The 24740-nt window shown below is 45.3% G+C and overlaps 1 protein-coding gene across 2 annotated transcripts in view; it reads right to left on the reverse strand.

The window, feature by feature from the left end:
- Positions 1-24740, reverse strand: part of OSBPL3 (oxysterol binding protein like 3) — a 262480-nt gene that overhangs the window by 10707 nt on the left and 227033 nt on the right. For both annotated transcript variants that reach the window (XM_040352884.1, XM_040352885.1), the window contains 3 exons: positions 14800-14878; positions 2436-2580; positions 426-570 (listed from right to left, as the gene is read on the reverse strand). In XM_040352884.1, the coding sequence (XP_040208818.1) occupies positions 426-570; positions 2436-2580; positions 14800-14878 (369 nt within the window). The remainder of the gene's footprint in view (positions 1-425; positions 571-2435; positions 2581-14799; positions 14879-24740) is intronic.

Consider the following 24740-nt stretch of genomic DNA (forward strand, 5'->3'; position numbering starts at 1 on the left):
AGGTTAAGATAGGAAGACCGGGCAACGCCGGGTATTCAGCTAGTATATTATATATATATACACTATATTACCAAAAGTATCAGGACGACTGCCTTTACACGCACATGAACTTTAATGACATCCCAGTCTTTGTCCGTAGGGTTCAATATTGAGTTGGCCCCTTTGCAGCTATAATGGTGTGGGGTTGGACTTGGCCCCTTAGTTCCAGTGAAGAGAACTCTTAAAGTGTCAGCATACAAAGACATTTTGGACAATTTCATGCTCTCAACTTTGTGGGAACAGTTTGGAGACGGCCCCTTCTTATTCCAACATGACTGGACACTAGTGCACAAAGCAAGGTCCATAAAGACATGGATGAGCTTCTAACCATCTATGGCTTGCTTAAAAAGGTACATAACTGCTCCAATTTTACTACGAATACTTACTAATCCTCCAGATGGTCATTGGTGAGGCAGGGGATCCACAGAATATGCTCTCATGCCACTTTCCAAAAAGTCGGTGCACCACCTTACCATCCCTGTCCATCACTGTCCCTTCAATTTCATGCACATTTGGGTTCCAGTATTTTGCCTAAATGAAAACATTTAGTTACAGTTAAATGCGTAGTAAATCTAAATTACAGGAGTTCATTAACAAGCATGAGTGTAAACTCTTTAAGAGCCTATCCAAACTCAGGATATTTTAATCGGAACTCCAAAATTATATATATATATATATATATATATATATATATATATATGTATATATATAAAACTCAACGTGTGTGTGTGTATGTATGTATGTATGTATGTATGTATGTTCCAGCATCACGTCCAAACGGCTAAAGATATTAACATGAAACTTGGCACACATGTTACTTATATGTCAGCAACAAACATAGGATAGGTGGTTTAACCCTTACCCACCCCCATTTGCCATGGTCAGGGTTTTCCTTTAAAGTCCCATTCAACTCTATGGGAAATACATGTTACTTCATGACTTCCAAACGGCTGTAGATATTTCGATAACACTTGGTCACATGTTACTTATATGTCCACTTAAACTATAGGATAGTTAATTTATCCCTTAACTACCCCCATTTGTGAGGGTCGGGGTTTTTGTTTAAAGTCCCATGCAAATCAATGGGAAATGTATGTTCCCACATAACTTGTGTACGCCTGGAGATATTTCAATAATACCTGGTACACATATTACTTATATGCCAAATAAAAATATATGACAGTTAAATTAACCCTTACCTACACCCTTATATAAAACATGGGTATATTTATATTACTATGATTTTCCTCCCCAAAAGGTTAAGATAGGAAGACCGGGCAACGCCGGGTATTCAGCTAGTATATATATATATATATATATATATATATATATATATATGTTTTTAAATGTGTGCTTTCTCACTTTCAGGCTTGGTGTGTAAGGTATTCTTAATGTTTTTTTTTTTTTTTTTTTGAAGCTCCGGCTGGGGACTGTGCCCGAATTGGACCTAATAGCTGTTTCTGTACTATGCCTAACAAATTATTTTATTTAAACTATTACAGTAGTCTGTGAAAAAACTGTCTTTCAGATTGTAGCTCTCTTGAGAAGAGGCATTTCTTTCCTCTTGTATTGAATTTTATTATAACTGTACTGTCTCTTTATTTTGTGTTTGGTGTGCAAGCTGCTGGTGCTATATAAATCCTGTATAATAATAAAAAATTCTACGTATAACCTAACTCCAGTTCTGAACGCAGTCTTTCATTTACAAATGCGCATTATCACACAAAGTGGTCTCACAATAGACCAGGACTGAGCAGTGACGTTTAAGTGACACTTAATCCAGGAGGAACATGTCCAAGAAGACTGCTGTAAAAAAGGTATTGGGTGCTTTAGGGAGGAGGCAATTAAATGGGAAACCGCCATGCTGAAGTTTAGGGTAGAGAAGATGCTGCATGCAGAAACTCCCTTTCTGCATAATAGGATAATGTGTTTTGAACATAAACATATAAATAAATATATATATATATATATATATATATATATATATATATATATATATATATATATATATATATATATATATATATATATATATATATATATATATATAGCAAGTTCTCTGCAGGTTTGTATGGTAATGAAAAAAAACTTTCTGAATTCATTCATGCACGCAAAAATTAAAAAAACAACATTACAACAATTATTGGCACAAAGAGCAATGATGTGCAGCAATTAAGAACATCTGATCTAATTTGACCTTTAATCAGCTACGAATGTCACGAAAGGATGATTACTGTTTGGTTCTATCAACCTGTACCTTGCTCTCTCTCTCTTAATAAACAACTACGCAGTGGTCATCAGCACTAATGTGGTAACAAACAACCAAACTAATTACAAGCAGCCATTGGTCATTAAAATCACATATCATTGTAGCAAAGACAAATGGGTTAAGATACCTTTATAAATGTGACTTTGCAATGACAATTGCCGTTTTTGGTGTTCTTGATCATTATCTCTCCATAATGTTCTATCCACCTCTGGCCACTTAAGATGTTATGAATGCAGGAGGTCACCTTATTCCATTCGTAATGATCCCCAAACCTTTATGCAGGAAACAAAAGGGAGTAAAGAACTTTCAACTGTTTCAGTCAATATCTGATATAACCACTAGAGTGTGCTATTCGGCAGCAGTGAAAGCAGAACCCTGTCCATGATGAACTGGAGGGAACCTAGAAAACCAGTCTACATTGATTAAATCATCACAACTATACCAGTCTTATACATTGTACTGAGATTGTTACCTCCTTCATGGCCAAAGAATTTAGATTTTGTTTTAAATTTTATTTCCCATAGAACCTTTTCCAAAATGCGAAGGCACAATAAAGCAGCATATTCATTGGTTTCATCGTGGCAAGCTGAGATTTTATATCAAAGCAGTTAATAATTTACTGTAGACTTTAGACAACATTTTGCTGTCACCTTCCTCTTCTGTCTAATCTTGCTGATTATCAGGGGAGGAAGCAACACACTAGCAGTAAATACCACCCAAATTCCAAAAGAGTTGGGACGCTGTGTAACATCTACATAAGAACTGAATGCAATGATTTGCAAATATCACAAACCCATCATTTATTCACAATAGAAAACATATAAAATGTTTAAAATAATAATAAAAAAAAAAGAAGGTAATTTTTTAAATTGATGGCAGCAACACGTTTAAAAAAAAAAAAAAAAAAAAGACACAGGGGCAGATTCACGTAGATCTGCGGCGGCGTAACGTAACGCATTTACGTTACGCCGCCGCAAGTTTTACGGGCAAGTGCTTGATTCACAAAGCACTTGCCTGTAAAGTTGTGGCGGCGTAACGTAAATCCTCCGGCGTAAGCCCGCCTAATTCAAATGATCCGGGTATTGGGCGTGGATCATTTAAATTAGGCGCGTTCCCGCGCCGAACGTACTGCGCATGCGCCGTCCCTAAAATCTCCCAACGTGCATTGCGGTAAATGACGTTGCAAGGACGTCATTGGTTTCGACGTGAACGTAAATGGCGTCCTGCGCCATTCACGGACGACTTACGCAAACAACGTACAATTTTCAAATTGCGACGCGGGAACATTGGATACGCCACCTAGGGGGCATGTTTATCTTTTCGCCGCGTATCTCTTACGGAAACGGCGTAAATTTACTGAGACGGGCAAGCGTACGTTCGTGAATCGGCGTGCCGACTCATTTGCATATTTTACGCCGACCGCAATGGAAGCGCCACCTAGCGGCCAGTGTAAATATTGCACCCCAAGATACGACGGCGCAGGCCGTCGTATCTTAGGCATGTTTAAGTGCATCTCAGTTTGAGAATACACTTAAACATACGACGGGCTTAGATTCGGAGTTACGCCGGCGTAACTCTTTGAGAATCTGGCCCACAGAGTCCCAAACTTTTATGGAATTGGGGTTGTACAATGCACCACTTCCATATTAATAACATAAATAATAAATTCTGCATAACTAATAGAATTCCAGGTTACTCTAATGTGTTTAGTAAAGTCGAAGTATAACATTGATATCAGCGATGGGCTTGCACATGAAGATCACTGCTGCAAGGTGTTGAAGCACATGGGTTTGAAACTTGGACTTAAATAGATAAGTCAGAGTAACCTGGACTTCTCTTAGTTTTGCACAATTTGTTTGTCCATTGCCAATTTAATTCTGCAGAAGTATGCATTATATTTACAGCTGATGTTTGGTGGCTTTATAGAACAATCCTGAATGCCAGCTGCAAAAAGTTTGTTTAGATCAGTGCAGACTTCCTTTATTGTTCTAATCAACAGGTTAAAAAAAAAAACATTTTGACCACTGGTATTCTCCACCATCAATGGTGTCTGCAAGGTCAGTCAATTACCCTTTTTTCTTCCCCCCTCTCCCAATTCACCTAAACATGTTCATAATCCCATTATTATTTCAGTGCAGATGTGCCAAAAGTTAAATAATAACTTGAATTTAGATGAGGTTAACAGATAATAAGATTGTACTCCTTCAATGCACCCAAGTTCAAAACAAAAGTGAAAGATAAGCCTAACTATTCTTCAAAAATATTCAAATTCTACCTATCCTGCATAATCTGTATATAAAAAAAGAGCTGTGTACTTCCCTTTTTTTTAATCTGGTCCGGTGATCCTGCAGTTTTGTCTCCCCTGTCTTAGTTAGTGGCTGCTGCAGGGGAGAGGAGGGAGCACCGATGACGAATGACCAATAGGAGAATATGAGTGACATCACAGCTCCAGGAATTCACAGCCATTTTCGAGCGCTCCCTAATGCCCTGTACACACAATGTTTTTTTCCCGTCGGAATAAACTCCAACGGGTTTTTCCGACGGAATTCTGCTCAAGCTGTCTGGTCACACCAAATTCTGACCGTCAAAAACGTGGTGACGTACAACACGTACCATGAGCTGAGAAAAATGAAGTTCAATGCTTCCAAGCATGCGTCTACTTGATTCTTAGCGTGCTTGTTTTTTTCTCCATCGGAGTTCCATACAGACGAACGGAATTTTCGTCGGGGAAAAAAAGAGAACATGTTCTCTTTCTATGTCTGTCGGAATTTCCGACGGAAAAAGTCCAATTGGGCATACACACGGTCGGAATATCCGATGAAAAAATTCCGTCTGACATTTTTCATCGGAAATTCTGATTGTGCGTACGAGGCATTACACAAGGGAGACCAAGCTGCTGGATCATGTGGCTGGAACAGTTTAAAAAAAAGTTAAAGTGGAGGTTCACCCTCAAAAAAATTTCTGACATCACACAGGTCCAATCTTTCCCCCTCTCCGTGGGTAGCGTACTAGACCTTCAGGTACTGGGGTCCAGGAAGGAACACCTCTGCCCTGGACCTATACAGCACCCTGGCAGCAGGTACTTTTGGACTTTTAAAAAGCCAAAAGCCCTGGGCCCAGGGTGCAGCCCTCCAAGGAGAAGCATTATAGGCAAAACCCCACGACTTGGGGCCTGGGTACTGTCCACTTTGGCCCTGAGGCACCTTGGACAGATCCGGTTAGCCTGCCTTGGTCCCAAGGATGTGGAGGCAAAGCTATTTCGTGACCAAACACCTAAGACACTGGCGAAAAAACTGAGGTACTCCCACTATGGGAGGGGGTTATATAGGGAGGGGACTTCCTGTCTGAGATTGCCAGTGTCCATCACCTGAAGGTAGACTCTATAACCCGTATAGTAATGACTATGCCGCTCTGTGTCCCGTGATGTACTATAAAGAAATAATTATTTGCAGATTTTTGCAGTTTGCCCACTTACAAAGAAATGAGTGTAGTTCAGTCACTAAAATAAGTATTTGATCCCCAGGCAAAACATGACTTAGAACTTAGTGGAGAACCCCTTGTTGGCAAGCACAGAGGTAAGACGTTTCTGTAGTTGGTTACCAGGTTTGCACAAATCTCAGGAGGGATTTTGGTCCACCACTCTTCTTTACAGATCTTCTCTAAATCCTTAAGGTTTCTTGGCTGTTGCTTGGCAACTCAAAGTTTCAGCTCCCGTCATACTTTTTCTATAGGATTAAGGTCTAGAGACTGGCTAGGCCACTCATGACATCAATGTGCTTCTTCTTGAGCCACTCATTTGTTGCCTTGGTGGGTCATTGACATGCTGGAAGACCAATTCTCGATCCATCTTCAGTGTTCTGGCTGAGAGAAGAAGGTTCCCATCCAAGATTTTACAATACATGGCCCCGTCCATTGGCCCCTCAATGCAGCAAAGTTAGACTGTACATTTAGCAGAGAAACAGACCCAAAGCATAATGTTTCCACCTCCGTGCTTGACAGTTGGGAGGTGTCTATTATTGTCGGCCGTAGCCGGACCACGCTACAAATAAACTACAGGCATAATCCCCTCAACAGGATATCATTACAACGCGGATCCATGCCACCACCAACCTTTAGCTGACTCCTTCTAAGTATCCATTTACCTGGATCCACGCTGCCAGCCTTACTGCAGTTGCAGGGGACACCCTAAGATAATTTCCACTAGGAGAACCTCCATGACAGAATCCCATTCCAGCTACAATACTCTGCTTACTGAAGAACTTTCATTCTCTGCAAATGGATAAGTACCATTGCCACGTTACATCTATTGCTCTAGAATTAGCCTGTTCACATATAGCCTTACAAAGTACTGTATTTGAACCTGGCTCTAGTTTATACAACCTTGCTGCTTGGGATTACTTATTGTGCCTTCATGTAACAGCTGTGGAATACCTTAAATCAGTGCTTCTCAATTATTTTCTGTCATGCCCCCCCCTAGGAAGAAGAAAAATTTCGCGCGCGACTGTAAATAGTATCATTTGTCTATAAAATTGTAATAAGTACACCTCTGCATAACACCGTATCCTTATTAACCTTATTATCCTTAATTGGCTTCATGCTGTCCGCTGCCAACATTTTTAGACATAGTAAGCACACCGGTCTTTCCTCGTCTCCCACCGTAGTCACAGTGAAGCCAAGCGCTACATACGCCTCGTCATATTTCCTCGTCTTAGCCTTCGGGAGACTTTCTGTTATCTCCTTCTCTCTCCGCCTGTCTTCTCATCCCTGTTAAAAATTTCCATGATGTCACTTGAGGGTCTGCTACACTGCGTGTCTACAAAGAGTCACACGGGCGGGTTTGGCCAATCAGGATAAAGGGATTTTTAATACAGCTTACCTGTAAAATCCTTTTCTTGGAGTACATCACGGGACACAGAGCAGCATATTCATTACTATGTGGGTTATATGGAGTACCTTCAGGTGATGGACACTGGCAATCTCAAACAGGAAGTGCCCCTCCCTATATAACCCCCTCCCATAGGAGGAGTACCTCAGTTTTGTAGCAAGCAGTATGCCTCCCAAAATGGTCCCCACAAGAGGGGTGGGAGCTCTGTGTCCCGTGATGTACTCCAAGAAAAGGATTTTACAGGTAAGCTGTATTAAAAATCCCTTTTTCTTTCTCGTACATCACGGGACACAGAGCAGCATATTCATTACTATGTGGGATGTCCTAAAGCAATGCTTTACTGAGGGGAGGGAGAAATCTTCCCAAGACACAAGGATTTAATTCAGAGATACTCTCAAATAATAATAAATCCAACTTAGTTGAGAAAATTAAATTTAAACTTAAATTTTAACTCAAGGGTGCCCCCGATTCTGAGGGTCTTAAATCGCAGCCCGCAGCACTGCCTGCCCAAAGGCTGTATCTGTATTCCTTCTTACATCCACCTGGTAAAATTTTGTAAACGTGTGGACTGAAGACCAGGTTGCCGCCTTGCATACTTGAGCCATAGAGATCTGATGGTGTGCTGCCCAGGAGGCGCCCATGGCCCTGGTAGAATGGGCCTTTACTGACAACGGAGGAGGCAACCCTTTCAAGCCGTAGGCCTGAATAATTAACTGTTTAATCCATCTCGAAATGGTGGATTTTGCAGCTGCCTGCCCCTTCTTGGGCCCATCTGGCAAAATGAATAACACATCTGTTTTCCGAATCTTCTCTGTAGCTTTAAGATAGGCCTTCATGGCCCTGACAATATCCAAGGTATGCAGCAACCCTTCCTTTCTGGAAGTGGGCTTTGGAAAAAAGGATGGTAATACCAAATCCTGGTTCAGGTGAAAACTGGATATAACCTTTGGTAAAAAGGAAGGATGAGGACGGAGAACCACCTTGTCCTTATGCAGAATAAGATATGGCTCCTTACAAGATAAGGCTGCCAACTCTGACACTCTTCTGGCGGAAACTATGGCGACCAGAAATACCAACTTCCTTGTTAGTAAAACCAAAGGAACTTCAGCCAACGGCTCAAAGGGTTGTTTCTGTAGAGTTGACAGAACAAGATTCAAGTCCCACGGACAAAGTGGTGACTTAACCGGAGGATTAATACGCAAGACCCCCTGAATGAAGGTCTTAACCAGCGAGTGGGTGGCCAGCGGCCTCTGAAACCACACTGACAAAGCTGAAATCTGTCCCTTGATTGTGCTTAATGCCAATCCTTTATCCACTCCTAGCTGGAGAAAACTTAATACTCTATCAATGGTATATTTGCGGGAAAGCCATTTCTTGGACTCGCACCAGCCTACATAGGCCCTCCAAACCCTGTAATAAATTACTCTGGAGACTGGCTTTCTAGCCTTAATCAGGGTAGAGATTACTTGTCTAGATAGACCTCTACCCCTAAGAATCAGGGATTCAGCCGCCAGGCCGTCAAATTTAGACGCCGTAATGCAGGGTGCAGGATCGGGCCTTGTGAGAGTAGGTCTGGTCGTAGAGGAAGCGTCCAAGGGTCTCCCACTGACATCTTTAGGATTAGTGAGTACCATGCCCTTCTGGGCCATGCTGGAGCTATCAGAATGACTGGCTTGTGCTCCACCCTGATCCTGCGCAACAGGCGGGGTAGTAACTGGAGCGGAGGGAAGGCATATAGAAGATTGAACTGATGCCAAGGGTAAACTAACGCATCGGTCCCGCAGGCCATAGGGTCCCGAGTCCGGGACATGAACCTGTCTAGTTTCTTGTTGAGCCTTGATGCCATGATATCCACGTCCGGCATTCCCCACTTCTGGCAAATTATCTGAAATATTTGCGGATGCAGAGACCATTCCCCTGGCGACAGAGTCTGACGACTCAAGAAGTCCGCCTGCAGGTTGTCCACCCCGGGGATGAATATTGCCGATATGCAGGGCACATGATTCTCTGCCCATAGGAAAATTAAGCTCACTTCCCTCTGAGCTGCTTGACTCTTGGTTCCCCCTTGGTGATTTATATATGCCACAGCCGTGGCATTGTCTGACTGTATCCTCACCGGGAACCCCTGTAATTTGGAGGTCCAAGCCCTGAGGGCTAGCCGGGCAGCTCTGAGCTCCAAGATATTGATGGGCAATTGACTCTCCTCCTGTGCCCACGTACCTTGGTGAGTGCACCCATCCAAGATCGCTCCCCAGCCCTTCAGGCTGGCATCTGTGGTCACTATCTTCCATGTCACGGGGCTGAAAGATTTTCCCTTCAGTAGATTCTGAGGGTCTAACCACCAACACAGACTCTGCCGGACTCTTGATGAGAGTGGCAACGGAAATTCCAAGGCCTGTGGCCTCTTGCTCCATGCTGACAGAATGGCTGCCTGCAGGACACGAGTGTGACTTTGAGCGTATGGCACCGCTTCGAAGGTGGCCACTAGCTTGCCTAGTAATCGCATGCATAGGCGAATCGTTGGTTCTCTCTTGCTTAGAACCAGATGTATCAATTCTTTGATAGCCTCGACCTTTATTCGAGGCAGGAACACCCTTTGTTGTTCCGTGTCTAATGACATGCCGAGATATTCCAACCTCTTTGTGGGTTGGAAAGCTGATTTTTCTCGGTTTAGGACCCAACCGAACCTCTCTAGGTATCGAACCGTGAGAGCCACTGCTCGCTCCAGGCCAGGAGATGAATGATCTATGATTAGAAGGTCGTCCAGGTATGCTAGGACAATGATCCCCTGGATTCTTAGGTTGGCTAGAATTGGAGCTAGGACCTTGGTGAATACTCGAGGAGCCGTAGCCAACCCGAAAGGGAGTGCCACAAATTGAAAATGACGCCGAGCCACTGTGAAGCGTAGAAACCTTTGATGTGGCTGAAAAATTGGCACATGAAGGTAAGCATCCTTTATGTCTATGGAGGCCAGAAAGTCGTCTTTCTGAAGTGCGGCGGCTGCCGATCGCACGGATTCCATCCGGAACGAGCGTACTTTTAAGTACGCATTTAATCCCTTTAAGTCCAAGATTGGCCTGACATCGCCGTTGGGCTTTGGGATGATGAACAGATTGGAGTAGAACCCTAGCCCCTGTTCCTGGGCTGGTACCTCTACTATCACGCCTTGGTAAAGCAAATGATTTAATGCCGCCATTAAGGCGGCCTTCTTTGTCGGCTCGACTGGCACTCTCGACTCCTGATAATGAGGTGGAGGGATTCTTAGAAATTCTAATTTGTAGCCTGTGGCCACGGAAGACCGGACCCACTTGTCGGGAATGTCGGTCTCCCAAATTTCTGAAAAAAGACGCAGCCTTCCCCCCACCTTCGTGGGTGGGGGCGTCCCTTCATGAGGCAGACTTAGGGGCTGTCTTTGCTGGTTTACGATACCACTGCTTCTTGCCTCCAAAGGCTTGTCCTGGTGGCTTATTGTTAAAGTATGATCTCGCAGGAGGCCGTCGATACTGCCTGGAATTGGCGGGCCCCTGAGCAGGGGGAAGCTGCCGTTTGAACGCAGGTCCCCGGACCTTCTTTTTTACTGGTAGAAGTGTACTTTTGCCACTTGAAATAGTCTGAATGTATTTATCCAGATCTTCTCCGAAGAGTCGTTCTCCATGGAAGGGAAACCCTGCCAGGAGCTTTTTGCATGGGGGCTCAGCCTCCCAGTTCTTTAACCATAAGAGCCTTCTCATATGTACTAAAAATAGTGACAGACGAGACGCTTGCTGGATGGAATCCTTTATAGCATCCACCGCGAAGCACATGGCTCTAGGAATATCAGATAATTCTTCCGCCTGTTGGGCCGGAATAACCTTAAGCATTTGTCTTGTCTGGTCTGTAAGTGCCTGACAAACTCCAATAGCAGCCACCGCTGGCTGTATTACTGCACCCGCCGTAGTAAAGGATGCTTTTAAAAGCGTCTCCAAACGCTTATCAACCGGTTCTTTAAACACCTGTATGTTTTCTACCGGGCAAGTCAGGGACTTATTTACACAGGAGATGGCGGCATCCACCACTGGGAGAGTCCACTTTTTGGCAAATTTTTCTTCCATAGGATAGACGACGGAAAATCTTTTAGGTGGTAAAAAGATTCTGTCTGGTCGTGCCCAATCCTGGAAGATTACTTCCTCTAAAAGAGGATGGACTGGAAAAACAGCGCTACTGCGAGGCGTTTTCAAAGAGCCTAAAGATGATACGGCCGGACCCTGAGGTTCCGGCAAAGGCAAATTAAACGCCAAGTGGACCATGTCTGTCAGAGAATGAACCCAGAAGCTTTCCGCTTGGGAGGCCGAGCAAGGCTCTTCATTAGCCGAACCCTCAACCTCTGAACCAATTTGGTCCCGGTCCAAATGATCCTCCTGCAACTCAAATCCCCCCGGGGAGAGAACCTCAGCATCTGAGGGTCCACACTCAGGCGACGGAGACCTAGTCCGCTTTTTACCCGGTGTAGATTTGGCTATCATAGCCGCCAATCTTTTCTCTAGCCCCTCCAAGGAGGCGGCTAGCATACTCTCTGTGATAAACACAGGGTTGGGTGGATCTGATGTAGCCTCAGCACCAGATCTCCCTAATGGCTTAACCAAGGTGCCCAATGGTGTAATAACCTGTGGGGAAAGTACCGGCATAGGCCGATCTGAACCGTCAGAATCTGAGGGGGGGCCCCTTTCTTTTGTACCCCCTGATCCTGAACCTTTGGAAGCCATGGTACAATACCGAGGTACCCCTGCTTACAACCCTTGATGGTTGTAGCTAGGAGAAAGAAATAGTACGGTTTAGGGAACGGTATTAACAATTAACGTCCAAAAACCAAAACGGGAAGACCAGTATGTTTCCTATATTTTTTTTTTTTTTTTTTTTTTTTATTTTTTTTTTTTTTCAAAAACCCTTTTTTTTTTTTTTTTTTTTTTTTTATGAAAACATGCTGTCTTCCCTCAAAAAATTGCAAGTATCCATCTGCTGTATAAGGAATTTTTTAGGCTAGTAACCACACAGCTAGTTCTGTTCACCAGAACTGCAATACTTCCTTGCGCCACTGGGTGCCCTCAGCCGCACTGCAACCGCTCTGCGTCCTCCTCCTTCAAGCTCAGTAAGCAACTGAGCTACACAGCATAGAGGAAGGGCCGCCCCTTCCTTTTATGAGACTGGATGTCCCGCCCCTCTTTCTCCACAACGGCGCGAATCATCACCCTGCGCCTATATTACAGGGCGCGCGCCCGCGCGCGCGCCCCTGTTGCGGAGGAGGGGGCCACGCCGGAAGCGTCTGACATGCTGGAGGAGGACACCGCACGGCACCCAGACAGGTAAGGCCTCAGGTGAGTCACTGACCCCCCAGTCCTGGGAAAGCATAGCTAACAGCTCCTTTCCCAACCCAGCGCCCAGCAGACAATTTACAATGCAACACATATCTTTAGGAAGATCACACATGGGAGCCCATACATAGACCATCCTGTCTCTTTGATAGACATAGTGGCCCAAAACTGCCAATGCAAGAGCATACTCAGGCACATCCCCCAAAGATCTCCCTAGAGAGCCTGCCGACGAACCAAGTCCCGCAGGCCCCCCCTTTCTTACCTGCTCCATGCCGCAGGACTTTGCATAGCAAGCGGTCCAATCTTCCCCCATCTCCGTGGGTGGCGTACTAGACCTTCAGGCCCTGGGGTCCTAAAAAGGAACCCACTGTCCTGGGCCCATATAGCACCCTGGCAAACAGGTTACCTTAGGTACCGCAGAGGTTCTAAGTCCTGGGCCCAGGGTCCAGCTCTCTAAAAAGAGAAGCATTATGGGCAAAACCCCACGGTTTGGGGCCCGGGTACTGTCCACTTTGGCTCTGAGGCACCTTGGACAGATCCGGTTAGCCTGCCTTGATCCCAAGGATGTAGGAGACAAGCTATTCCATGACCAACACCTAAGACACTGGCGAAAAAACTGAGGTACTCCTCCTATGGGAGGGGGTTATATAGGGAGGGGCACTTCCTGTTTGAGATTGCCAGTGTCCATCACCTGAAGGTACTCCATATAACCCACATAGTAATGAATATGCTGCTCTGTGTCCCGTGATGTACGAGAAAGAAAGAGCATTATGTCTATCCAATCGGGTCTGTTCTCCTCGAAAGGGTCACGTGGTCCTCCGCGTCGGGCTGCGCTGGGACAATCTCAAGTGATCGCGCCGCGCTGCTCCCTCTCTCTGCAGTATGCAGTATTTGCCGAGGTCAAACGAGCCCCCCTTTACGGAGGCTTTACGGAGACTCGGGCGGGCCCCACTATTTGAGAAGCACTGCCTTAAATGGACATACACTCTTAAACCAATTAAGCTACTGCCTCTCTCAAGTATATGCTGTTTGCATACAGTACTTTCCTATGCTATGTGCTTGACATTGGTTCCTTATAGTATAGGCCCTACTGACCTAAATTATTGAACATGTTCGTCATACCTTTTTAAAGCTAAGGGTTGAAGGTATATTCTACCTGCTCCCTTAGTAGCTCAATGCATTCCTATATGTGAGTGATATGATGTAGTGAACCCCCAAACTCTTTTTCTCTGATTAGAGTGACGCCTGGGGTCCAGTACTGATAAATCACATAGCATAGAGAAGTGCATTGAAGTCCTTCCTTAAGCGCAGTTGTGGTTCACTCTCGTTCACCATAGTTTGTGACATCATCTGACCACAGCACTTTCTCCTAATCCTACTCTGAAACATTTAGATTTTCATTAGCAAACTTCAGATGGGCCTGTACATGTGTCTTCTTGAGGAAGGGGGCCTTGCGGGTGCTGCAGGATTTCAATCCATGGCAGCGTATTGTGTTACCAATGGTTTATTTGGTGACTGTGGTCCCAACTGCCTTGAGATCATTCACAAGCTCCTTCTGTGTAGTTCTTGGCTGATCCCTCTCTTTTCTCATGATAATCCTTATCCCATGAGGTGGAATCTTGCATGGAGCCCCAGACCGAGGGCGATTAATGGTTATTTTGTACTTCCATTTGCAAATAATCACTCCAACAGTTGTCTTCTTCTCACCAAGCTTCTTGCGGATGGTTTTGTAGCCCATTTCAGGGCTTGTGCAGGTCTACAATCTTGTCCCTGATGTCCTTTGACAGCTCTTTGGTCTTGCCCATCATCGTGAGGTTTGAATGGAAGAAAGATTCTGTGGAGAGGTGTCTTTTATACACACATCATTTGGAGCACTTTCTTGAATTGACAGGACTAATCTGTGTACCATATGAGCACATACTGTAGCCACCCTGTGGGAGCCCGGAATTATTTTACTCACTGAACTGCAACTCAATTTAGAACATTTGTATCATTTGTTTTTCTGGATTTGTGGTTCATATTTTGTCTCTATCATTTAAAATATACCTATGATAAACAATTATAGACCCTTCATTTCTTTGTAAGTGGGAAAACTTACAAAATCAGCAGCGGATCAAATAATTTATTCCCCACTATGAAAAGCTTCCTGTTTAAGTAAGCAATGCTTACTTAAGGAGAGCTCCAACACAATATTTCTAAAAACCACTAAACATATATGTGTTACAATTACAAAATGCCACAATGAAACACTGTCTTACCCAGGTAAAATCAAGTGTGTTGTACCAACTGGGACTATTTCCATGGATTTCCCCCAAAATTTATTTTTCCACCGGAAATCTGAAAAATAAATTGAAGGAGCGCTTAGTTTATGGTCTTTATCACACAGGAAAATACTACATATTGACACTAGAGGGAGCAAAGCAGAGAATATGACATCTGAAGTGTAAAGGACTCCAGTGATTTTGAGATTTAACTGCTTTCCTAGTTTTAAATATTCTTAATTTTTTTGTAACATACAGTGTACAATATTAATTAAAATAGAACACCAAGCGACACACTGAAGAAAGACAAAAAATAAACAGAAGGCAGAAGAGGGAAATAACATTTTGGCAGGCCTGGAGTTCCCCAGTTTTGTATCCTACCTAAACCTATATTTTCTTGTTAGACGTTTGATCCATGCAGATTCTGTTCATTATTTCTGCAATATGCTGTTTTTAATATGTTTTGTATAACAGAAGAAACCTTTAATAAACACTTATTGAAAGAAAATGTTGGCAGGATATTGGATACTGCAGAAGAACAGCCTGCAGACAGGCAAAGATCTGTTCAAGAAGGGCAATAGTCATTAGAAATAGGTCTGTCCTCCTGACACGCTTTTGAGATTGGCACCTATTTCAGGATGGTAGAGGATCTGATGAGGAAGATTCCTACTGAGCCAGGGGAGGCCACTGAAAGGGATATCAACGGACGGGTATTCTAGTTAAATCCACAGATTGTATGTTCTATGTTTGCACACGTTTCCAAGATCCTAGCCATATACACCGCCTTGTGATGCTTGAGAGGGTACAGGAAACCTGGTCCTTCTCTCTGTTTAGGTTAAGTCAGTAGAGTTTGATTCAATCTGTGTGCTTTTTGAGCCCACAACAAGGTAAAAAACTCACTACAAATTTGTTTATGGAATGTTTTCAGAATCCCTATGGATGGTGTAGAGGAGATACAAAAATCTAGGAAGGGCATTCATCTTAAGGATGAACTATGAAAATTTCTCTGACATCCATATCCACAGGTGCTGTCTAATTTTTGTTAATAAAAAAGAGAAACTAACTGAAGAGATGTCTTGAAAAAGAAGAAGTATAGCCAAAGTTTATTTGGAACACAGGAATACAGGGCCAGATCCACAAAAGGGATACGACGGAGTATCTACTGATACGCCGTCGTATCCCTGTTTCTATCTTTGGAACTGATCCACAGAATCAGTTTCCAAAAGATAGGGAGAAGATCCGACATGTGTAAGGGACTTACACTGTCGGATCTTAGGATGCAGTACCCCGGCCGCCGCTGGGGGCATTTCTCGTCGAAATGCCGCTTCGGGTATGCAAATTAGCACTTACGGAGATCCACAAAGCTTTTACGCTTCGTTTTTTCTCCGTAAGTATTAGTTTGCAATCGCAATATTAGGGCTGCTTTTACAAGGCCTAAACTGTTTAGGCCTTGTAAAAGTAGACCCTTCTACCCCGCGTCGCCGTCTTTTTTTTTTTAAATTTTTTTTTCCCCGCCGCAACCCGTATTTTTTGTTTACGCCCGTCGCGATTCTCAAAACCAGGTGCAATGTAAAACCGCGCAAAGCACGTCGGGAAAATGACGTCGTGAGCATGCGCAGTACGGCCGGCGCGGGAGCGCGCCTAATATAAATGGGACTCGCCCCATTTGAATAGGAACGCCTTGCGCCGGCCGGATTTAAGTTACACAGCCGAAAATTTCTAGGTAAGTGCTTTGTGGATCGGGCACTTAGGTAGAAATTTTCCGGCAGTGTAACTTAAATAGAAAAAGTTACGTTGCGCCGGGTTTTTGTGGATCTGGCCCACAGTTCTTTCTGCACTCCTGTGACCATTTTCAGCAAACAGAGGGGCTAAAGCCGATATCACAGGGCCAGTCTAGGCTCTGGAAATATCTTTACCATATTGTCGGGATCCACTCAAGATGCCTGGAACGGCAGGTGGCTCAGCCTCTCAGCGAGCCGCTGAGAGGTTGAGCCAGCCACTCCTGTCCCCTCCACAGCCCAACGCCCCAGTGAGCGCTGGAGGGGCAGAGCAAGTCACCAGCTCTCTACAGCCTGAAGGCTGGAAGATGAGCGATCAGCAGTGTTTGATTACTCGGTTCTCTGCCTTAGGGCCAGCAGGGGACAAATGCAGAATCGGACCTATGCTGCATCCAGCTAGGTGAGTAAATATATATATATCATTTTTTTTTTATGAATCCTGAACTTTTCTTTTAATCTGACAAGTCAAAAAGATGCCCAGATATTCAATATGGTGTTGGGCCCACTTAAATGGGAAGAGACTCATAATACTTGCAAGAATTCATTGCAGTACATTGATATTAAGAGCCACAGATATATCTTAAAATTTGACAGGGCATTGCATGTTCTTAATTCATTGAGAATGTTAGTGTGGTTATGGGTTGTGTGAGTAAAAACAGCAGTTTATCTGCATAATCTGCTACCTTGTGTTCAGTTTTGAAGGCCTTTATTTTCAAGATTAGACCATGTATTACATAACAGGGTAATGATGGGGTATAGCGGGCAGCTGTGCCAGGTGCCATGTAAGTCAAAGCTGTCAGAGATGGCGTTATTAATTCTCACCATAGCGATAGGGTTTTGAAAAAATTTCCTCTATCAATTTCAAGAAGTTGATCCACATTTCTAGATATTGCATCACTGCTGTCATAAATGTCCAGCCTACGCAACTGAACACCTTTTCGGCATTATTTGGGTATGGCCTTCTGTGTTGCAAGATGTATCATGTTAAGGGGTCTAGTAATATTATCTTTCACTTCTCTAAGTCATTGGATCATTAGAACCGATAAAGAACCAAAGCTCCAATTCACATGAGAAGGCCACAAGGGTAAGGGAATACCTTGTTTTATGTTGTATGTACACCATGCTGATTTATTACTGCACCCTGTCCATGAACACTGTGGAGGAAATTATGACATGCTCCACAAGTTGCATCAATGCACACTTTACCCTAATGAGGCGGTTACAAATATAAGAAGCTTGGGGATTAGAACCAAGGGTTGAACGTAACGTATATCTAAAGCCATTGGGGTGGATTCAGGTAGGGGCGCGCAATTTAAACCGCGGCGCAGCGTATCGTATTTACGCTACGCCGCCGTCACATACAGGAGAAAGTGCTGTATTCACGAAGCACTTGCTCCGTAAGTTGCGGCGGTGTAGCGTAAAAGGGGCCGGGGTAAGCGCGCGTAATTCAAATGATCTGGTAGGGGGTGTGGATCATTTAAATTAGGCGCGTTCCCGCGCCGAACGTACTACGCATGCGCCGTCCCTAAAATTTCCCGACGTGCATTGCGGAAAATGACAACGCAAGGACGTCATTGGTTTCAACGTGAATGTAAATGGCGTCCAGCGCCATTCGCGGACGACTTACGCAAACGACGTAAAATTTTAAAATCGCGACGCGGGAACGACGTCCATACTTAACATTGGCTGCGCCTCCTAATAGCAGGAGCAGCCTTACGCCGAAAAAGACTTAACGCAAACAACGTAAAAACAAACGCCGGGCGCACGTACGTTTGTGATAAGTATGTAATTTGCATACTCTACGCTGACAACTACGGAAGCGCCACCTAGCGGCCAGCGTGAGAATGCACCCTAAGATACGACGGCGTAAGAGACTTATGCCAGACGTATCTTAGGCTAATGCCGGCGTATCTAGCTTTCTGAATACAGAAAATAGATACGCCGGCGCAGCTTTGGAATTACGTGGCGTATCTATGGATACGCCGGCGTAATTCTTTCCTGAATCTACCCCATTGTTTTCTTCATTTTGGAGGGAGTAAAAAAAGAGATTTTTAATACAGCTTACCTGTAAAATCTTTTTCTTGGAGTACATCACGGGACACAGAGCGGCATTCATTACTATATGGGTTATATGGAGTACCTTCAGGTGTAGACACTGGCAATCTCAAACAGGAAATGCCCCTCCCTATATAACCCCCTCCCATAGGAGGAGTACCTTAGTTTTGTAGCAAGCAGTATGCCTCCCAAAATGGTCCTCAAAAAAGAGGGGTGGGAGCTCTGTGTCCCGTGATGTACTCCAAGAAAAAGATTTTACAGGTAAGCTGTATTAAAAATCTCTTTTTCTTTATCGTACATCACGGGACACAGAGCGGCATTCATTACTATATGGGATGTCCCAAAGCAATGCTTACAATGAGGGGAGGGAGAACATCTCCAAGACAAAAGGATTTAATTTAGAGATATACTCAAATCATAATAAATCCAACTTAGTTGAGAAAAATAATTTTAAATTTTAAATTTAACTCAAAAAAGAGGAGCCCCCGGAATCCGAGGGTCTCAAACTGCAGCCTGCAGCACTGCCTGCCCGAAGGCAGTATCAGTATTCCTTCTTACGTCCAACTTGTAGAATTTTGTAAACGTGTGGACAGAAGACCAGGTTGCCGCCTTGCAAACTTGAGCCATAGAGATCTGGTGGTGTGCTGCCCAGGAGGCGCCCATGGCTCTAGTAGAATGAGCCTTTAATGATACTGGAGGAGGCAACCCTTTCAAGCCGTAGGCCTGAGTGATTAATTGCTTAATCCACCTAGAAATGGTGGACTTTGCAGCTGCCTGCCCCTTCTTGGGCCCATCCGGTAGAATGAACAGCACATCTGTTTTCCGGATCTTCTTTGTAGCTTTAAGATAGGCCTTCATGGCCCTGACAATATCCAAGGTATGCAGCAACCCTTCCTTTCTGGAAGTAGGTTTAGGGAAGAAGGATGGTAATACCAAATCCTGGTTCAAATGAAAACTGGATATGACCTTCGGTAGGAAGGATGAGGGCGGAGAACGACCCTGTCCTTATGAAAAACAAGATATGGTTCCTTACAGGATAAGGCCGCTAGCTCCGAAACTCTTCTTGCGGAAACTATGGCAACCAAAAATACTAACTTCCTTGTCAGTAGAACCAAAGGAATTTCAGCCAACGGCTCAAACGGTTGTTTCTGTAAACTTGACAGAACAAGATTTAAATCCCACGGACAAAGCGGGGATTTAACTGGAGGTCTAATACGTAAGACCCCTTGAAGGAAGGTCTTAACCAGCGAGTGGGTGGCCAGCGGCCGCTGAAACCACACTGACAGAGCAGAAATCTGTCCTTTGATTGTGCTTAATGCCAATCCTTTATCCACTCCTAGCTGGAGAAAACTTAATACTCTATCGATGGTAAATTTGCGAGAAAGCCATCGCTTGGACTCACACCAGCCTACATAGGCCTTCCAGACCCTGTAATAAATCACCCTAGAGACCGGTTTCCTGGCTCTGATTAGGGTAGAGACTACTTTCTGAGACAGACCTCTACCCCTGAGAATCAGGGATTCAGCTTCCAGGCCGTCAAATTTAGATGCCGTAAGGCAGGGTGGAGGATCGGACCTTGCGATAGCAGGTCTGGCCGTAGAGGAAGAGTCCAAGGGTCTCCCACTACCATCTTTAGGATGAGTGAGTACCATGCCCTTCTGGGCCATGCTGGAGCTACCAGGATGACTGGTATGTGTTCCACCCGGATCCTGCGCAGCAGGCGGGGTAGTAACTGGAGCGGGGGAAACGCATAAAGAAGTTTGAACTGATGCCAAGGGCAAACCAACGCATCGGTTCCGCAGGCCATCGGATCCCTTGAGCGGGATATGAACCTGTCTAGTTTCTTGTTGAGTCTCGATGCCATGATATCCACGTCCGGCACTCCCCATCTTTGGCAGAGTGCTTGAAAGACTTGTGGATGCAGAGACCATTCCCCCGGCCATAGAGTCTGGCGGCTTAAGAAGTCCGCCTGAAAGTTGTCCACTCCTGGAATGAATATTGCCGATATGCAGGGCACATGCGCCTCTGCCCATAGGAGAATCAAGCTCACCTCTCTCTGAGCGGCTTGACTCCTGGTTCCCCCTTGGTGATTTATGTATGCCACGGCCGTGGCATTGTCTGATTGAATTCTCACCGGGAACCCCTGCAATTTTGACGTCCAAGCCCTGAGGGCTAGTCGAGCAGCTCTGAGCTCCAAGATGTTGATGGGCAACTGCTTCTCTGGCTTTGCCCAAGTACCTTGGCGAGTGCAACCATCCAAAATTGCTCCCCAGCCCGTCAGGCTGGCATCTGTGGTCACTATCTTCCAAGCCACTGGGCTGAAAGACTTCCCCTTCAGTAGATTCTGAGGGTCTAACCACCAACACAGACTTTGTCGGACTCTTGATAAGAGCGGCAACGGGATATCCAAGGCCTGTGGCCTTCTGCTCCATGCTGACAGGATGGCTGCCTGTAGGATGCGAGTGCTTAGAACCAGTAGGATTAATTCCTTGATGGCTTTTACCTTCCTCAGAGGTAGGAACACTCCTTGTTGTTCTGTGTCTAATCTCATGCCGAGATATTCCAACTGCCTTGTGGGCTGGAAAGCTGACTTTTCTCGATTTAGGACCCAGCCGAACCTCTCGAGGTATTGGACCGTGAGGGCCACTGCTCGCTCCAAGCCGGGAGACGAGTGGTCTATGACTAGGAGGTCGTCCAGGTATGCTAGGATCGTGACCCCTTGGATCCTTAGCTTGGCTAGGATCGGAGCTAGGACCTTCGTGAACACCCGGGGGGCCGTAGCCAACCCGAAGGGAAGCGCCACGAATTGGAAGTGACGCGAAGCCACCATGAAGCGTAGATATCTTTGATGTGGCTGATAAATTGGAACATGAAGGTAGGCATCCTTTATGTCTATGGACGCCATGAAGTCGTCCTTCTGGAGTGTGGCAGCTGCTGACCGCACGGATTCCATCCGAAATGAGCGGATCTTTAGATATGCATTTACCATCTTTAGGTCCAAAATTGGCCTGACATCTCCATTGGATTTTGGGATGATGAATAGGTTGGAGTAGAAACCCAGCCCCTGTTCCAGGACTGGTACCTCTACTATTACTTCCTGGGAAAGTAGATGATCTAATGCCGATCTTAATGCGGCTCCCTTTTCCGGATCGTTTGGAATCCTCGACTTCTGGAAATGAGGAGGAGGAAACCTTAGGAAATCTAATTTGTAGCCTGTGGCCACGGAAGACCGTACCCACTCGTCGGGAATGCTGGCTTCCCAAATCTCTGAAAAGAGTCGCAGCCTTCCCCCCACCTTCGTGGGTGGGGGCGCCCCTTCATAAGGTTGGCTTGGGGGCTGGTTTTGCTGGTTTGCGAAACCACTGCCTTTTGCCTCTAACAGCCTGTCCTTGTGATTTGCTGTTGAAGCCGAAGTTTGCTTTTGCAGGAGGCCGTCGATACTGCTTGGCATTAGAGGGCCCCTGCCCAGGGGAATACTGTCGTTTAAACGCAGGCCCCTGAACCTTCTTCTTAGTTGGCAAGAGAGTACTCTTGCCGTTTGAAATGGTCTGAATGTATTTATCTAGGTCTTCTCCGAAGAGTCGTCCTCCATGGAAGGGGAACCCTACCAGGAGCTTCTTGCATGGGGGCTCAGCCTCCCAGCTTTTTAACCATAAGTCTTCTCATATGGATAAGGGATAACGATAAACGTGACGCTTGCTGGATAGAATCCTTGATTGCGTCTACCGTAAAACATATGGCCTTAGGGACATCCGAAAATTCTTCTGCCTGCTGGGCAGGAATAAGTTTAAGCATCTGCTTAAATTGATCCGATAATGCTTGAGCGACCCCAATCGCAGCCACAGCTGGCTGTACTACTGCCCCTGCAGTAGTGAAGGAGTTCTTAAGTAGTGCTTCCAAGCGCTTATCAACTGGATCCTTGAACACCTGTATGTTTTCTACAGGGCATGTTAACGATTTGTTAACACATGAGATGGCTGCGTCCACTGCAGGAGTAGCCCATCTTTTGGAAAATTTTTCTTCCATAGGATATAGGACAGAGAACTTCTTAGGTGGTAAGAAGATCTTATCTGGCTTGTTCCAATCTTGGAACAAAACTCCCTCTAATAGAGGATGGATCGGAAACACAGCATTGCTTTGAGGCGCCCTCAGTGAGCCCAAAGCTGAAACCGTCGATACCTGGAGATCTGGTACTGGCAAGTTGAATGCCCTATGGACCAAGTCCGACAATCCTTGAATCCACCAGCTCTCCCTCAGGGAGACTGCCCCAGACTCCTCTGTATCCGGATCCTCGATCCCTGAACCTACTTGGTCCTTGTCCAAGAGGTCGTCCAATTCCCCTGAGGAAAGGACCTCCTCTTCTGAGGGTCCGCGCTCGGGCGACGGAGATCTATTCCGCTTACTGCCCCGCATAGCTGCGGCTATCATTTTACCCATGCTTTTCTGCATCTCTTTTAAAGAGGTGAGTAATACCTCCTCCGTGACCATCTTAGGGTTGGACTGACCCGCGTCAGCTCCAGCCCCAGATCCCGATGGCCCCAAGGCTCCCTGTGGGGAAAGCAGCGGCATAGCTTTGTCCGAGACCTCAGACTCTCTGGGGGAATCCCCACCTCTTGTACCCTTGTTTTTTTGATGCCATGGTACAATACCGAGGTACACCTGCTACTTATTGGTACCTGGGACTTATAAATAGTTAAATGCCCAAACACCTGTTTGGGGGATAAAAAAATGCTTCCTCTCCCCTAGATGACACTTTTTTTTTTTTTTTTTTTTTTTTCAAATCTAGGAAAGAAAAAACATTCTGTCCCCCTGAGTAGTATTGCAAGAAAAACTATGAGATGGAAAAGAAACAGCCTATTCCTAGGCTTGAAAACAGTCTTTCTGAAGACTGCAATATTCTTTCTGGCCACTGTGTGTCCTCGGCGCCCCGTGCTTGCCGTTCTGGTCTTTCCTCCTCAGTTCCAAAGTATTGAATGAGCTATATGGAACAAACAAGGAAGGGCCGCCCCTTCCTTAAGCCACTGACCCGCCCTTCCCCCCCAGCAATCTCAAACAGGAAATGCCCCTCCCGACAGGGGGGGGGGTGGGGTTGGGAGGAAGGGACCTCTCTGCTCCAGCAAACTGCAGCCTGCAGCCTGGAACCATGAGGAGGTCAGCGTTTTGCCTGCTTTGCAGGCCGTGAGGAGGAAGACTGAATGGAGCATCGCCTGGAGGCTTGCAGGTAAGCACAGCTCTCTGACACACACATATACTTTTATATCACACAGGCCCCACTCCATGCTTTTCCAACACTACAAGGGAGGTCACATCTTATGGGGAATAATACATATAGAGCCATCCTATCTTTATGATATGTGACTAGTTTGCCAGATGCAGTGCATAACTTTAGGCATGTCCCCTGTGACCCCCCAGAAAAAACCTGCTAAGAACCAAGTTCCGCAAGTTTTCCCCTCACTTACCTGCTCCATGCCGCAGGACTTTGCCAAGCAAGAGGCCCAATCTTCCCCCATCTCGGTGGGGATGTCTAGACCTTCAGGCCCTGGGTTCCTATGAAGGATCCACTGTCCTGGGCCCATATAGCACTCTGGCAACAGAAACATTAGGCACCCAATGGTTTCTAAGTTCTGGGCCCAGGGTCCAGCTCTCTAAAAAGAAAAGCATTATGGGCTATACCCCAAGGGTTTGGGGTCCGGTTACTGACCACTTTAGCGCTGAGGCTTTTTTGGACAGAACCGGTTAGCTCACCTAATCCCAAGGATGTGGAGGCAAGCTAAACCATGACTAACACCTAAGACACTGGCGGAAAAACTGAGGTACTCCTCCTATGGGAGGGGGTTATATAGGGAGGGGCATTTCCTGTTTGAGATTGCCAGTGTCTACACCTGAAGGTACTCCATATAACCCATATAGTAATGAATGCCGCTCTGTGTCCCGTGATGTACGATAAAGAAAAATGCTCAAAACTTTTGCAGTTATTTTGTTTTTTTGCAATACGAGGCCTCTATTCCTATCCAGATGACAACTCAAAATGTTGGATTCTCTCTCAATTTTAGTCCCCATGACAATGGGGGGATGAATCTTCATAACAGTGTTACAATATCAAAA

This window comes from Rana temporaria, chromosome 5, assembly GCF_905171775.1.
Source record: "Rana temporaria chromosome 5, aRanTem1.1, whole genome shotgun sequence".
Taxonomy (NCBI): Eukaryota; Metazoa; Chordata; class Amphibia; order Anura; family Ranidae; genus Rana; species Rana temporaria.